This window comes from Lucilia cuprina, chromosome 6 (assembly GCF_022045245.1).
Source record: "Lucilia cuprina isolate Lc7/37 chromosome 6, ASM2204524v1, whole genome shotgun sequence".
Taxonomy (NCBI): Eukaryota; Metazoa; Arthropoda; class Insecta; order Diptera; family Calliphoridae; genus Lucilia; species Lucilia cuprina.
Genome location: NC_060954.1, coordinates 55,602,225 through 55,618,415, shown reverse-complemented (window position 1 = coordinate 55,618,415; position 16,191 = coordinate 55,602,225). Strand labels below are relative to the sequence as shown.

The 16,191-nt window shown below is 29.3% G+C and overlaps 4 protein-coding genes and 1 long non-coding RNA gene across 6 annotated transcripts; 3 read left to right on the top strand and 2 right to left on the bottom strand.

Annotated features, from left to right (window-relative positions):
- The first annotated feature begins 167 nt into the window (after positions 1-167).
- On the top strand, positions 168-5,193 carry LOC111685181 (GTP-binding protein 1). Of its 2 annotated transcripts, none has more exons than XM_023447425.2 (6): positions 168-418; positions 2,428-2,809; positions 2,881-3,061; positions 3,127-3,290; positions 3,357-3,535; positions 3,594-5,193. In XM_023447425.2, the coding sequence occupies exons 2-6, from the start codon at positions 2,563-2,565 to the stop codon at positions 4,824-4,826; spliced, it is 2,004 nt and encodes a 667-aa protein (XP_023303193.2). In that variant the 5' UTR covers positions 168-418; positions 2,428-2,562; the 3' UTR covers positions 4,827-5,193. The 2 variants fall into 2 exon arrangements, with proteins under 2 accessions (XP_023303193.2, XP_046809829.1); XM_046953873.1 differs by lacking the exon at positions 168-418 and adding an exon at positions 1,296-1,357.
- Positions 5,194-8,648: 3,455 nt separating this feature from the next.
- On the bottom strand, positions 8,649-9,065 carry LOC111685186 (protein NCBP2AS2 homolog). The gene is made up of 2 exons (XM_023447433.2): positions 8,893-9,065; positions 8,649-8,829 (listed from the first exon to the last, which is right to left on the bottom strand). The coding sequence occupies exons 1-2, from the start codon at positions 9,063-9,065 to the stop codon at positions 8,748-8,750; spliced, it is 255 nt and encodes an 84-aa protein (XP_023303201.2). The 3' UTR covers positions 8,649-8,747.
- A 54-nt stretch (positions 9,066-9,119) lies between these two features.
- LOC111685185 (mediator of RNA polymerase II transcription subunit 9) lies at positions 9,120-10,017 on the bottom strand. The gene is made up of 3 exons (XM_023447432.2): positions 9,751-10,017; positions 9,478-9,541; positions 9,120-9,284 (listed from the first exon to the last, which is right to left on the bottom strand). The coding sequence occupies exons 1-3, from the start codon at positions 9,924-9,926 to the stop codon at positions 9,120-9,122; spliced, it is 405 nt and encodes a 134-aa protein (XP_023303200.1). The 5' UTR covers positions 9,927-10,017.
- Positions 10,018-12,934: 2,917 nt separating this feature from the next.
- LOC111685203 lies at positions 12,935-15,294 on the top strand. Its single transcript, XR_002762747.2, has 2 exons — positions 12,935-13,279; positions 15,047-15,294. It is a non-coding gene; the product is annotated as an uncharacterized LOC111685203 (long non-coding RNA).
- A 196-nt stretch (positions 15,295-15,490) lies between these two features.
- LOC111685193 lies at positions 15,491-16,187 on the top strand. Its single transcript, XM_023447442.2, has one exon. The coding sequence runs from the start codon at positions 15,868-15,870 to the stop codon at positions 16,051-16,053; it is 186 nt and encodes a 61-aa protein (XP_023303210.1). The 5' UTR covers positions 15,491-15,867; the 3' UTR covers positions 16,054-16,187.
- Positions 16,188-16,191: the final 4 nt, after the last annotated feature.

Below are 16,191 nucleotides of genomic sequence, written 5' to 3'. Positions count from 1 at the left end.
AAATTAGTTTTGTTTGAAAATTAATGCCTAGAATCCTTTAGAAACTACGTTTGAAAATTGTATTTTAATTATATTAGCAATTCAATACAAAATCAACATTTTTTCTCAAAATAAGTTGACAGCACTGTTTTCTGGCTACACGTCAAAATACATATTTTTCTTCCAATATATTCTGTTTTTGGTGTTCGAAAATAAAATCCCATTTAAAAAAAAAAAACAAAATTTTTAGCTGCAAATTTTAATATTATAATAATAATTTTTAAAATATACTAAATTTCATTATACATATAATAAGTTTTGTGCAAAAGTCTACAGATTCAACAATTTTGGCATAAAAGTATTAAGAAAAAAAGAAATAGACAAATTTTGCCTACGACGCCAAAAGCAGAAAAATAAAAGAGGAGACTGATTGGAAAAGGTAAGAAGACGTTGGTATATTTTAACGTAATAAGAAAAATCCTTTCACTTTTATTTCTTATTAGTCTTAATAATATGTAATTTAATATTACATATTATGTATAAATTGAAAATGTAAAAAAAAACTATTCGGGTTTCTTGTAGTTTGTTAAAATAAAAAACCCCCTCCAAGATTAATTCTTCACAAACATTGTTTAGTAACAGTTTTTCCCTCTCCCTTTCACTTTTCTTCGTTTCTTATTTATTTATTTGTTTTTGCTTTTCTATAGGTCTTATTTTTTTTGTCTAAATTTTGTTTGATTTTTGTTTTGATTTTGTTCTTTAGTTTTATCCGTTTTTATTTTGTATCTCATTCTTTTGATGCGATTTATTAATAAAAATCATAAAAAATGTACGTGATTTGTTTTGCGCAGTCGTAATTCAGGTCTGAGTTGGGGAACAACTCTCGCGTCATCGCGATTATTTCTTAAACGCGTTCAGGCTTGTGTTTGTTGCCTGGCTTTCGACAGTTTTGCGTCTCGCTCGCACTGGTGTAATGTATTACTTCATATAACTGTTCAAAGTTATATGTTGTCTACATTAACCTCGTGCTTTCGTATTACCTCAAGTGAGGTTATGTTTTATTGGTGGAGACCATAGAATACTCAAACGTTTTTAACTGGTGGAGACCATAAAATACTCACGATATAACCTGGTGGAGACCATAAAATACTCACGATATAACCTGGTGGAGACCATTTAAACTCAAATATATACTGGTGGAGACCATTATACTTTTGATGAAATCAAGTCCGGATGCTCCAACTTCCTATATGAAGGTATAGGTCGGTTGGTGGGGTTTTCTCTGGACAAACGTGTGATAACCTGGCAATATGAGTGCTTGATGCACCGCCATCCTAATCAAAACCCAAAAAAAAAAAAAAAAAATGATTTGTTTTGGGTAAGAAATTGCCTTTGTTTTGTTTGCCTAGCGTAAATACACTGAGAGAAAAGTTCTGTTGTGTGGAGTATTACGTGGCAATAGATAAAGTTATGTTTAGGCAACTTAGGTAAAATTTATTGAACTTTTTTAGGTTACCTATAACCTTTGTTAGATAGATAGATAGATAGATAGATAGATAGATAGATAGATAGATAGATAGATAGATAGATAGATAGATATATAGATAGATATATAGATAGATAGATAGATAGATAGATAGATAGATAGATAGATAGATAGATAGATAGATAGATAGATAGATAGATAGATAGATAGATAGATAGATAGATAGATAGATAGATAGATAGATAGATAGATAGATAGATAGATAGATAGATAGATAGATAGATAGATAGATAGATAGATAGATAGATAGATAGATAGATAGACAGGTAGATAGATAGATAGATAGATAGATAGATAGATAGATAGATAGATAGATAGACAGGTAGATAGATAGATAGATAGATAGATAGATAGATAGATTCGAACAAATTATACTTTATCGCAACATGTTAGTCATTAGGTATTATTAACTTAATATCAATCTTATGTTAGGCCAGTTATTCAGTTATTTATCAATTTCATAACATTCTTGTTAGTGTTATCTAAACATTTCAAAATATATGTAAAATGATATTTCCTGCCCACTAATAATACAAAATTTAAAGCATACAAGATATTCAAGAATATAAACAAATGCTACAAATGTGATGGTTAACAACCTTCCTATCAAGTTACTTACCATTTGCCCCTTTTCTTTAAGAAAGTTTCATAAAACCAAATTGCTTGACTTTTTTTGAACATTGCATCATCAAGTATTGAAACAACAATAATTTCATCATAATCCAAAAAAAAGAGTATAAAAACACAATGAAACATTAGCGATACTTTTCAGTTGCAATTGGCAAACTAACAAGCGATGACTTATTATTACGCAAAACATAATAAAGATTATATTAAATATAAAATTAAACTAAAAAAATACTTAATTATTTATAAATATTTCTTTTGAAAACGTGTTAAAGCTGATTACACACTACATAACATAGGTGTAAAAGGAAATGTTGAATAGCGCTGCACAAGATCAAAAATTCTTTAGACGAAAATAAATCCAAAAATTATTGACAACTAATTGACAAAGGTCTCAATAACAAAAGAAAATGAAACCGGCTATAGGAAATGGTGGTGTCGTCACACAAGGAGGAGGGGGAGGAGGAGGTGTAATTTCACCTATGGTGGATTGTTTTCCTGATATTGAAGTACCACGTACTGATTATTCCTCTATTAGAGGTAAAAAGGTATTGGTTAGTCCCACAGAAGAACAATTTGAATTGTTAAAGAAACGTTTAGAGGAGAGGACACAAGATAGTCGTGGTGAAACTATATATGAAATTGGCGTAGGAGAAGGTATGTTAACTTGAAACTAACAAAAGTTTCCATTAAATTAAGGAGTATTTTTTCTTTTCAAACCAAAACAGATGGTGGTGATAGTGGTTTAGATGAGGAAGAATACAAAGCTGCTGTTGCCACTTTACAGTCTTTAGCCACTACCATTGATGCTGATATGGTTTTGTTGAGGCAACGTAAAGTGGAAAAAGGCCTAACCGGTCAGTATTTGATACGTAAACGTGTTGATACCTCAGATTTTATGGAAATTAGGTAAAATTTGTAATATTTTTTAATAACTAATTGATGAATTGAATGGATTTTACAACATTTTGTAGAGTTGCTGTAGTGGGTAATGTAGATGCTGGCAAATCTACACTTTTGGGTGTTTTAACACATGGCGAATTGGATAATGGTCGTGGTCATGCTAGACAGCGTTTATTTCGTCATAAACATGAAATGGAAAGTGGACGTACCAGTTCTGTGGGAAATGATATATTAGGTAAATATGAGCTTTTCCTAAAAAAACAAGAAACATGTATTATCCTCCCGACCTTTATATTTTCAGGTTTTGATAGTATTGGTAATGTTGTAAATAAACCCGATCATGGCACTTTGGATTGGGTTAAAATTTGTGAGAAATCTGCCAAGGTTATAACCTTTATTGATTTGGCCGGCCATGAACGTTATCTTAAGACAACGGTATTCGGCATGACAGGACATGCACCCGATTTTGGTATGCTAATGGTATGTACAAACTAAGGAATAATTAATAAAAAACTAAGAACCATATAAAATTTAACAGATTGGCGCCAATGCTGGCATCGTGGGCATGACAAAAGAGCATTTGGGCTTAGCCTTGGCTTTGTCCGTGCCGGTATTTGTGGTCGTCACTAAAATTGACATGTGTCCTCCAAATGTTTTACAAGACAATCTTAAATTACTCTTTAAAATACTGAAGTCTCAGGGCTGTCGTAAAGTACCGGTGATGGTTAAAACACCCGATGAAGTGGTATTGAGTGCCACCAATTTTGTGTCCGAAAGGTTGTGTCCCATTTTTCAGGTCTCTAATGTGACGGGAGAAAATTTAAATTTACTTAAAATGTTTTTAAATCTCTTGACCACACGCATGACCGGTCAGGATAATTTGCCGGCAGAATTTCAAATTGATGACACCTATTCAGTGCCAGGTGTAGGTACAGTGGTATCGGGCACTTGTCTACAGGGTTTAATAAAACTGAACGATGTTTTAATGCTGGGACCCGATCCTTTGGGTAATTTTATGCCCATTGCCGTCAAGAGTATACATCGCAAGCGTATGAATGTGAAAGAGGTAAGGGGTGGCCAAACGGCCAGTTTTGCTTTGAAGAAAATAAAAAGATCTCAAATACGCAAAGGCATGGTAATGGTAAGTCCAGAATTAAAACCACAAGCATGCTGGGAGTTTGAAGGTGAAATTTTAGTTTTACATCATCCCACTACTATATCGTCACGTTACCAGGCCATGGTACATTGCGGCAGTATAAGACAAACTGCATCTATAGTGAATATGTCCAAGGAATGTCTAAGGACGGGAGACAAAGCTCATGTAAAATTTCGTTTCATTAAACATCCAGAATACATACGACCGGGTCAGAGAATGGTATTCCGCGAGGGACGCACCAAGGCGGTGGGAAATGTTCTAAAACCTATAACTAACTCAGTGGCGGCGCAAAATCGACCGAAACCTAATAAAATGCAAGCACGTACCCAAGGACAAGGAAGTTCACACAATCCTGCACCGCCACAAAATCAAAACCAAAATCCCAACATACAAGCGGCCGCCAATACAAGCAATAAAACCCAACAAACACTTAACAATGACAATGAAATAAAATCCCACAAGAATGATGGTGTTTTAGAGGTAGCTCTGGACAAGCGTGACAATACGCGGCAGAATAACAAACGTAATTCTAAAAGACCAGTGCCGGTAACAGCAACTGCAGCTAATAATGCAGAAACTACAAACTCACAACATATCTCTGGTAAAGTCCAGTAAAATTAATATAATTAACAAAAAGATTATTTGTTTTAATTAAAAAAAAATTAAACTAACAATTTTAATTACAAAAAAATATGAGGCAAAGCTCCATAATATATAAGAGACATTTTCAAAATACATATTGGAATATATACAGACATACAAACAAAATTTGCTTATTGTTTATTGAAGAATAAAAAAATCTATGTACAAAAGTATCTTAACAACAACAGTGAATTTAATTGAAAAAAACTAAAAAAAACTAAATTTTAAATAAACTGCAAATAAAAGGAAAAACTATTTTGCTACTTACACAAAATGTAATTAATCATTTAATTTTAATATACAAGAAACAAACAAAATATTTTATTTTTAAGCAAATAAACTCAAATGAAATTTTTTTTTAGTTTTCAATTGATGATTTTCTTAAACAATGAAATAAATAACTTTAATTTTTTCGTGTATTTCTTAAATTTAGAGTTTTTAGTTGTTATTCTTTTGTTTTTTTTTTTTAATCATAATTAATTTTTGAAGATAAAAAGTTAAACAAAAATTTTAATAAAAATACATATTTTCGGAAAAGTAATTAAACTACTCTAAGGCGTTTTATTTTTAAAAGGAATTAATTTTTATTTCATTTCAATTTAAAACTTTTCTTTAGGAATTCTTCTACTTCTTTGTTTTATTTAAAATTAAGCATTCACGTGAGAATGATAGCTTCACATTGCATACAACACCCTACAAGAAATGTATGACCGAAACTAACACGTACAAAATGATTTTACTAACACACTTGCAACATTTTTCTTTAAAAATTGCTAAAAAAAAGAGTTAACGGATAATTCCATCAATAATGATGTTCAAATGACCGGTAAAATGACTGTTGATATACACAATGTGTAATAAAGGGTTTCATTTACATATGAAAGAGTGTAACAACTGCATTTGACAGTTACTGTGTTTTCCGTCTTATAAATTAATTATTTCGGTGAAAGCCAAAGATCAAGAAGCGAAAAATTAAAAAATTTGAGACTAAAATTATTAAAAGTAAATAGATTTATTATAAACTGAATTTAAAAACGGTGCAGGAAGTGGAGCTGAGAATATACTCTTCGAAGATTTTTCTATCTTTGGTAATATGAATACATATTTACTTTTAATTTTTATATTTCAATATTTATATATATTTCTTTACAGACAATTTATTTCCACAAATTAAAAGGAGTATAAGAGGATTTTACATTTTGCGAGGTATGTAAAATGGTAAAATGATAGTTAATTTATGTATATGCTTACTATGTATATTAATAAAATTAAAAAATATATATCTCAAAATGTTAATAAATTGTGTTTTATTATAAATTGGTATAGCCGTCAGATTTGACGGATAAATTCATCAAGTGTGATTGGTCAACTGTGATGGATATATCCATAAAGAATGATTAGTCAATCGTGACTAACATTTCCATCATCCTTGATTGGTAAAAAGCAAAAGAGTGAGCAGCTCAAATATATGTTTTAAAGTCGATAGAATTCATAAGTGCAAGGGAGAAGAAAAATCACATGTACACAAATGTTTCCATCACTTTTGTCCATTTGCCTTAAGAAACTGATAGAAACTTTGCTTTACTCTGTGATAGAAATAATACATCAGTAGTGCCAGTCAAATGACCGATCAAATGACTGTCACTGTTCTTGTTGGGCAGTAAATAAACACAATAAAAACAAAGGTAATGTTATATGTAGGGTTCTATAGTTGAAACGAAAAGTCGACTTTTCGACTTTTTTCATTTAGTTAAAAGTCGACTTTTTGCATTTTATGAAAAGTCGATTTTTCAACTTTTCGACTTTTTTCATTTAAATAAAAGTCGGCTTTTAGACTTTTCGACTATAAGTATTTTATAAATAGTCGACTTTTCGACTTTTTCCGCCTTTTTCGACTTTTAGATTTTTCTTTTTTTAAAATTTTTGACTTGTTTCTACAATGTTCGATTTTTCGACTTTTTCCGACTTTTTACGTCTTTTCGACTTTTTTCGACTTATCGACTTTTTCGACTTATCGTCTTTTTTCGGATTTTTTCGACTTTTATTCATAAAGTCGACATTTCCTTTTTCCGACTTTTTTCGACTTTTTCCGACTTTTTTCGACTTTATGATTATTTTCGACTTCTTTCTACTTTTTTTCGACTATTTTTTGACTTTTTCCGAGTTTTTCAGACAATTTTAGAGTTTTTGACTTTTTTTCCACTTTTTGAAAATTTTTGACTTATTTCTACAATTTTCGATTTTTCGACTTTTCGACTTTTTACGACTTTTTTCAACTTTATTCGACTTTTCGACATTCAGACTTTTCGGCTTTTTTCGACTTTTATTCACAAAGTCGACTTTTCGACTTTTTTCACAGACGATAGTCGAGTTATCGTCTTTTTTGGAACAAAATAGTCGACTTCGAATTTTCGACTTTTTTCAACAAAAAGTCGATTGTTCGAACCCTAGTTATATGAGCTTTTTTAAATAAAAACAACTATGAATGTATAGTCGGGCATAGCCGACCACATGATAGCCTACACCAGCCAGTATGTTAAAAATGCAGATTTTTAAAAAAATAAAGCATATGATTTGTTTTTTTCGGAATATTTTGACTTTTTTGGCAAAAAAGGAGATTTTTTACAACAGGATTCAAAAGGGAGTAGGAGAAAATATGGGCTTAAACTTATAAATGTTAGTACAGGAATTCACATCTAATTGAAAGTTATTTATGTATTTATGTAAAAGTGTTATTAGTTTTTATAAGTGAATTTTGACTTTCAAGTCATTTTCTATAAAAGGGCTAAAAGGGGAGTAGGAGAAAACGTGGGCCTATCCTTATAAATGTTGGTAGAGGAATTCACATCTAATTAAAAGTTATTTATGTAGAATTTAAAAGTGTTATTAGTGTTTATAGGTGAATTTTGATCTTCAAGTCATATTTTACAAGAGGGCTCAAAGGGGAGTAGGAGAAAACGTGGACCTTTCCTTATAAATGTTGGTAGAGACATTCACGTCTAATTGAAAGTTATGTATATAGAATTTAAAAGTGTTATTAGTGTTTATAAGTGAATTTTGATCTTCAAGTCATTTTCGGAAGGGTGTTTGTATGGGAGCTACGGTCAAATGAGGCTCAATCATTATAAAAATCGGTAATGTCATTAAAAGTCCTATAAAACTAAGTTTTGCCGACTTTTTTTTAACATAAAATAACATTTAACTCAATTATGTGCACAAAGGCCATATTCAGGGGGAACGGTTGTATGGGGGCTATGTGAAATAATGGACCAATTTCAACCATTTTCAATAGGCTATGCCATTGTGCGAATGGTACAAATATAATACAAATTTTTATCAAAACATGTATGTTACAAACATCAGCACAAACTTAATATAACCTCCCCACTAAAGTGGTGTAAGGTGTAATTAAAGCGGCCACGAAATTTTGAAAATGTCCAAAACCCAGAAACCAAATTATACATCGAGCTGTGCTAAATCCTTATTTGGCCTCAGAATTTAATATTTTCAAAATCTATTGTAATGTAATATATATTTGATATCCATAAGTTTGAAAAAAATCAAATTTGAAAACGTAACAACAGCACGCAGACATTTATTCACAGAGAACATATATTCTAAACCCCGAATGGTTTAGGTTTATTCGCACATTTTTCATATAAAATTCCTACAATAAATCACCAATAACTTTATTAAGCATTTATAAATATGATGGTAAAATTCAAATCCAATCCAACTTGTTAATAAAAGTTTAACCTTTGTTATAACTTCTCGTTAAGTTTTTAGAACTGATGATTCATTTTACTTAAAATAAATAGATTTATTATTTCTGTCTAAAGTCTTTACATTTCATAATTTCTCTTTGCAAATAACACTAAACTACAAAAATATAAACTAAAATTTCTTTTTCTTTAACTCCTCCTTAACACCCTCGATTTCTTGTTTAATATTACTTTTAAAAACATTCATAAATGATCTAGAAACAAAAAAATATATTAAAAAATGTAATCTTAAAGAAATTTAAATCATTTCTACTCACTTAAAACGTTCCGGTGTCATTTCATGTAAACCCTTATCCTCGGCCACATGTTTAGCACGATACATTATAGATACAACAATTTGTGCAGCTCTACGCATAGGATAACTTTCGGCCATACGATTTATTAGCTGTTCATTATTTGCAAAATAACGCATCAATATACGTAGAACCATAGTTTAAGGTGAAGTAATTTAAAGTGGGTATTTGGGATTTATGGATTATGAAACTTAAAATTGTATGTCTTTGTATTTGCGTATAAGTTGTTGTTTAAGTTTCAATTGATTTTTTAACAATTCTAATTTTTGTAATTGTTCTTCTTTGTTGTAATCAATGCCGGGCAATAGACGTATTTGTGCTCGGGCGGATTCAAAACGTTTTTGTAGTTCCAAGATCTGTAAAAATGAAAAGAAAGTAATTAAAACCCGAGAAGCAAATGGTGATAATAGAGAGATTTCAAACAATTCAAGTTCACTGAACAAATCTCATTATCATTTAGCGACCTGTTGTTTGATTACAAGCGGACGGACATAGTATGGTCTTTCTTTGTTTATATTTCATTATAACAAAAGCCTACGGTTAACTTACCTTTTGACTACACTCCTGAGATTCCCTCTGTTTGGCCGTATTATCTTTAGGATCCTTTTCCACACTAAAAATACATTACAATTAACAACAATTACATAATTTTTCACAAATTACTATTAACAAATAAAGAAAAACGCTATTCCGTTTTCACCAAAATTGCAAAGGTACAAAAAAAGCTGACATTTCAAATTGCACTAAATAGAAAAACAAAAAAGCAAATATTTGTTTTGGCTAAAACAAATTTTAACCAAAAAAGCATTTGTCTATACGTACCAGCGTATAATATCGTAAATGACAGGTAAGATTTCGATGTCAAGATTGGAAGCTGTCAAAGTGGTGTTGGGTGAATTATTTGCAGTGTTTGCCGCCTGTGCCGAAGGTTGTATTAGACCATCTGCAGTTAAAATAGGTTTTTTATCAACCGGTTCACCATTGGGTGATAGTTCCATATTAATAAAACTAATAACTTTTATAAAAAAACAATAAAAACTTGGAGTAAATAAATTTCTGTGTTTTTCTTTTGTGTACAAATGGAATGTTTGTTTATGATGCCAGATTAAAATAGTATAAATGTCATTTGTGATGTTTTTAAAGCGAAAAATATGGCATCCTTAACTACCGGAAGTTTAAAAAGAAAAAAGTATTGCAATTGTTTTTTGTCAAATAAGCGATTTTAACGGTCATATAATGAGAGAAATGTAAAAAGTTACATTAGCAACATTAAAACTTTTGACAAGTGAAATGTAAACAACATATAAAGGGCGCCCTTTTTTTGTGTACTATTTTATGTTAAGGTTTTTGTGTGGAAAAAAAGCAAAAATTAATGAAAACTTGAAATATAAGAAGCAACAAATAAAGATTTTATTGTGTAAATTACAGTGTGTTGTTATAAAGTATAAATTTTGAGTTTATTATTCAAGATGTATGAATAAAGTGCAAATATCTTAATTAGTTTTTTTTATTAAAAACTAAAATAAAGTGATAAACATTATAAAAGTGTCAACAAAGTAAGTGGTTCTCCTAACAAATGTATTTTTTATATAATTATTAACTATTTAAATTGTGTGGGACTTGTACAAATGATTATCCTTTATCCATTTGTAAGAGTCATTGTGTGTAATAGCCTGTAAGAAGAAGATGTGCCTAGAAAGTCAGTGTTAAAGTTGATATATGTAGGGATTGAGTGGAGGAAGTAGCAAATAGAGATAATGAAAAGATATAAGGACAAGTGGCATGCGGTCTACTTCCCCGTAATAGAGCGAATAAAATGCAATTTAACAAACCTAAGAATGTTGTTATAATCATATAGATCTTACCTACAAATTTTTACCCATTTCAATGTATAGAGACGCTTATAGACATTCGAAGCAGGACAATTACTTAATTTCATTATTATAACATCTATATAAGTTATTATTATGAAGATGAATGCGACATGTAGACAATCGGCAGCTGGTAGAAGAAAAAAACTGAGAAACACATAAGAAACTAATGATTTTGGTTATGTACATTTAGGGCGAGTTTTTCTGATAAAGATAATCTTCATTCTTTGGTTAAACCTGGATTAATATATGTTTCGTGTTTTTCAGTTATCAGTAAAGTTACTTATTATCATAGTTTAACTAAGTGTAATTATCCAATTAAATTCAAATTATAAGTGAGAAAACACAATTAACAAATACAATAAAACAATGATTTTGTAAGAACAAAAACTTAATATTTTAAGTAAATTGCATTTTTCCGAATAGTTTTGTTTTATTTATTATTGTTTTAAATGTTTATTTAATATTTTTCCAAAATTTTTCATTTTACAAAAGTATTGTTTGCAAAAAACAGCTGTTCATTGTTTATGTTTTTGAGTGAAAACTTGGCAATACTAACAAAGTTAACTGAGCTTAAATCTAAAACTGAAAAACACAATCATCGAGTTTAATCTAACAGCAAGTTAAGCCTAGTTTAACTGAGGAGTAAGAAACCCGCCCTAAGTAACATTATTGTTTACTGGAAAACACAAAACATATATTAAACTAGGTTTAAACAAAGAATGTAGATTAAAAGTCACTCAGGGTCTTATTAAATATTTAAGAATATATCTAAAGAGATCGATCTATAATAATCTAAGTTCGTGTGAACGAAACATATTTTGATGAAGTTTATGAATTATGAATTCTTCAAGATAAAGATCCCATAATGTAATCTTGACGCTTTAAATGTAGTTGAGGGATTTTGATCATACTTTAGAAACTCTTTTAAGTGCGAGTTTTTCTGATAAAGATAATCTTCTTCCTTTAGTTAAACCTGGTTTAATATATGTTTCGTGTTTTTCAGTTATCAGTAAAGTTACTTATTATCTTAGTTTAACTGAGTGTAATTGGTCAATTGAACTCAAGTTATAAGTGAGAAAACACAATTAACAAAAACAATAAAACAATGATTTCGGAAGAACAAAAACATAATATTTTAAGTAAATTTGCAATTTTCTAATTTATTTTGTTTCATTGATTATTGTTTTAAATGTTTATTTTACATTTTTCCAAAATTATCCATTTTACAAAAGTGTTTTTTGCAAAAAACAGCTGTTCATTGTTTATGTTTTTAAGTGAAAACTTGGCAATACTAACAAAGTTAACTGAGCTTAAATATAAAACTGAAAAACACAATTATCGGTTAAAGTCCGCCTAAATTTGTTCCGAGTTTAATCTAACAGCAAGTTAAGCCTAGTTTAACTGATGAGTAAGAAACGCACCCTAACTATAAGATTAATCAAGGTTTTGGGAAAAACTTTAATTGTTCTATAAATTGTATAAATGTTTAAGTTTTTAGGATAACTGCATACAAACACATAGGTTTATATATATGTAGATATAAAAATGTATAACTTCTGGGTCACACAAAAACAAAAATTTGTTTATCTAAATATTTTATGGTAATTAGTTTATTAAACGCTTTCCAAGAAATCTCTTAATCTGTGAATAATAACTAAACATTGTTTTCTTTAGGAAACAAAAAAAAAAATGAATTTGTTTTCAATAAATTTTCATTAATAGAGATAAATTTCTGAAGATATGAATGTATGTATGTGTGTATCTGAACAGTAGTAACTGGTTGATTTAACTTGTTTTTATTTTGATATTTGTTTTTTTTAATATTTGTTATCAAAGATAGACGACACAACAAACAACAACAATGTTACATACATACAAGTCAACAGTTAAAAAATATTATCATTTAGTAGGTTGTTTGGAAACGAACACTTGTTGTTCGATCATTTATTCTCATTTAACTCTGAATATTAAGAAATACTCCAATATACTCAATAATTATAACGAGTTAATCAACGAACATAACCAGATATACACTAATATAAGTGTGTGTACGATATGTATGTATGAACGTATATCGATCGATTGCAGTTGTTTTGGTTTTTTTTGTATATTTTTCGTTTTGAATTTAACGTATTGACACTCTGAGGCGGTAGAGGTTTTGTTTTTTTTTTTTTTGGTATTAATTGTATGTATTTGAATAATAAAATATTCAGAAGTGAAACGTTTAGGAGACTTGTTTTATGTTTGCGGGGTTTCAGTCAAATCAGTCTTACTCGCCGTGTGCTAACGTAACAACGTCTTAATAGAAAAACGTCTTGTAATTTTGTGTGCTATCAAAAAACTAAAAAAACAACAACAAAAATAAAGAGTGAATTTACACTTAAGTGGTTAAAAACACAAAAAACACGTTATTAACGTCATCAATAATTAGTTTTCTTTTTTTTGTTTGAAAACTCTTTGTTCAATTCAATTGCTAGGTAATTTCTTAAAATTTAAGAAAATTGTTTCATTGATCATAGTAGAATAATTGAAATCAGTTTTAAATTTAAAACAAAAAATTAATTGATATTCAATTTCCAAACAAACCTAGACAATTTCAATTTAAATACAAATGTAACTAACCACTTACAATAAATACTGTTTGTGTTTCGAAAAAATAAAAAAAACAAAAACAAAATATTTTTTTAAATTTGCAAATATGTTATGTTATAAATTTGCTAGACCTGAACATGTGTTGTGGGTTTCTTTTTCAATTAAACTCAAAAATTTTATTCTCAAAATATTTTGAAAAATTCTTCTCTTTCATATATATTTCTTTGTGTGCGAGTTGTTCGGCTGTTTTACGGATAAAAATAACATTTGAATCGTTGATACGATCGTTAAGATCTACTATTATTTATTATTGTTATAGTACTGATATTTTACTATACCATAAACCAGAGGTGGAATACTGAAATTTTTTCCTCCTAAAAAGATTATGTTTTTAAGTTTAAAAGTACCATGTTACTAGTTTTTAGACTTGGTAATGAGCTAGTCCATTGACTAAACTCTATATTAGTCTCTTGACTATGCTGTGGACTAGTTTATGGAAAAATGTCTTGACTAATAAAATAGTCAATGGTCTGGGGTCTTATTTATTAATGTAACTAGTCTGTGGTCTAGTCCATTGACAGTGCACAAGTCAATTGAATAGTTTGCGGTCTAGTCTATAGAATTGTCTTTGTACTAGTCCACAGGTTAGTCAACTGACTAGTGTACAGACTAGACTGTTGACAAGTCTATTGATTAGACAAGTCTAGACTGTGGACTAATCTATTTTCTAGTATGTGAAGCTGAACTAGAAGAACTGAACTAGAACTAGAACAGAACTAGAAGAGAACTAGAACAGAACTAGAACAGAACTAGAACAGAACTAGAACAGAACTAGAACAGAACTAGAACTAGAACAGAACTAGAACAGAACTAGAACTAGAACAGAACTAGAACTAAACTAGAACTGAACTAGAACTGAACTAGAACTGAACTAGAACTGAACTAGAACTGAAATAGAACTGAAATAGAACTGAACTAGAACTGAACTAGAACTGAACTAGAACTGAAGTAGAACTGAACTAGAACTAAACTAGAACTGAACTTGAACTTGAACTGAACTTGAACTGAACTTGAACTGAACTAGAACTGAACTGAACTGAACTAGAACTGAACTAGAACTGAACTAGAACTGAACTAGAACTGAACTAGAACTGAACTAGAACTGAACTAGAACTGAACTAGAACTGAACTAGAACTGAACTAGAACTGAACTAGAACTGAACTAGAACTGAACTAGAACTGAACTAGAACTGAACTAGAACTGAACTAGAACTGAACTAGAACTGACCTAGAACTGAACTATTCTGTCTAATAACTAGTACAAAAAGTTCAAAACTTAAAAAACTAAGATATTTTTCTACCTCAAAATCCATCCCTGACATACGTACACTCATATAAATGTAGAGTAATTTAGTTATCTCGTAAGCAAATAAAAGCAGCTTCAATTATCATTTTATTTATTTTATAACAATTTTTTTTTTTGCACACAAATCATCAGGCTTACTATAGAACTGAAGGCAAGAAGTAAAAAAAAAAGATACTGATATAACAATTATACATATATTTAATATTATTACTACTAAAACTACTGCTCTCTTTTTCTCTTTTTTTAAATCAATACTACTAATACGTTTACAAAAATTTTGTTGTAGATCTGCGCATTCATTGATCGTTTAGCTCTCAACGTTCTTACACTCGTTTCGAAGCTGTTGTTCCGTTTCGTACGTATATTTGATCCGTCGTTGTACGCGTTCGCTGGGTGGTTGTTTCAACCAAGATTTTGCTAAGATGCTGGTCTCCTTTCGCCATGCGAAGCCTTGCTTCGTTGTGTTAAAATTGCTCCACTAACGTGTGCTTGCAACAATTACCGTGTTTTCATCTTTTTTTGGGGAAAAAATAATTAAATAAATAAAAAACTAAAAAAAAGAAAATTTTAAAAATAAAAATAATAATATTAATTTTAATGAAAATTATAAAAGTGTTATAAAACCAATACGCCTTTAAAAAAATTTATACAAAAAATAGACTTTATTAGATAAGAAAGTTTGAAAAAAAAAGAAAACAAATTTTGTTCGAAAGAAAAAATAAAATGTGTGAAAATTTTACTTAAATAAAGTGTGAAAAAGTAAATACAACTTTAGTTTGCAAATGAATTTATTTAAAAAAAATAAAATAAAAACAAATAAAATTTTTTTTCTAAAATAAATAAAACTTGAGTTAAACTCTCTAACTAAACTTAAGAAAATTCTTTATATATAAAAGAATATTACAAAACAAAATTTGTACGCAGTTTAAAAATTAACGTCGTTTTAAAAACAACTTACAAAATTTAAAAAACTAAATTAAAAAAATAAAAAAAAACTTTGTGTTAAAAATATTGAAAACATAAATATCCTTCAAAACGGCTACTTTAAACTTATTAACACAAAACCGTTTTTGTATTTATCAAAATAACAGATTTTGTTAACGATAAATGGAGAAAATTGAACAACAATTTTATATGAGTTCTTCCTTCTTCCTCCATGAGTATCCTGAGAGTTTTATGTGCCTGATCAACAAGATGCTGTTAAAAGTTGAGAATACTCTATTGCGTAGTCATCGTCAGCGAGAGACCACCGGTATTAAGAAACTCTACAATTCGTTTTTTGTATTGTTTTAATTGGTTTGTGGTAAGAACAAATTTACCTCCGTCTCTTTGTTGCCGGTCAAAAAAAAAAAAAAAAAAATAATAATTTTGTATTAAACTTTTTAAATCAAATAATCATAAAGAAATAATTATAAAACTAAACAAAACTAA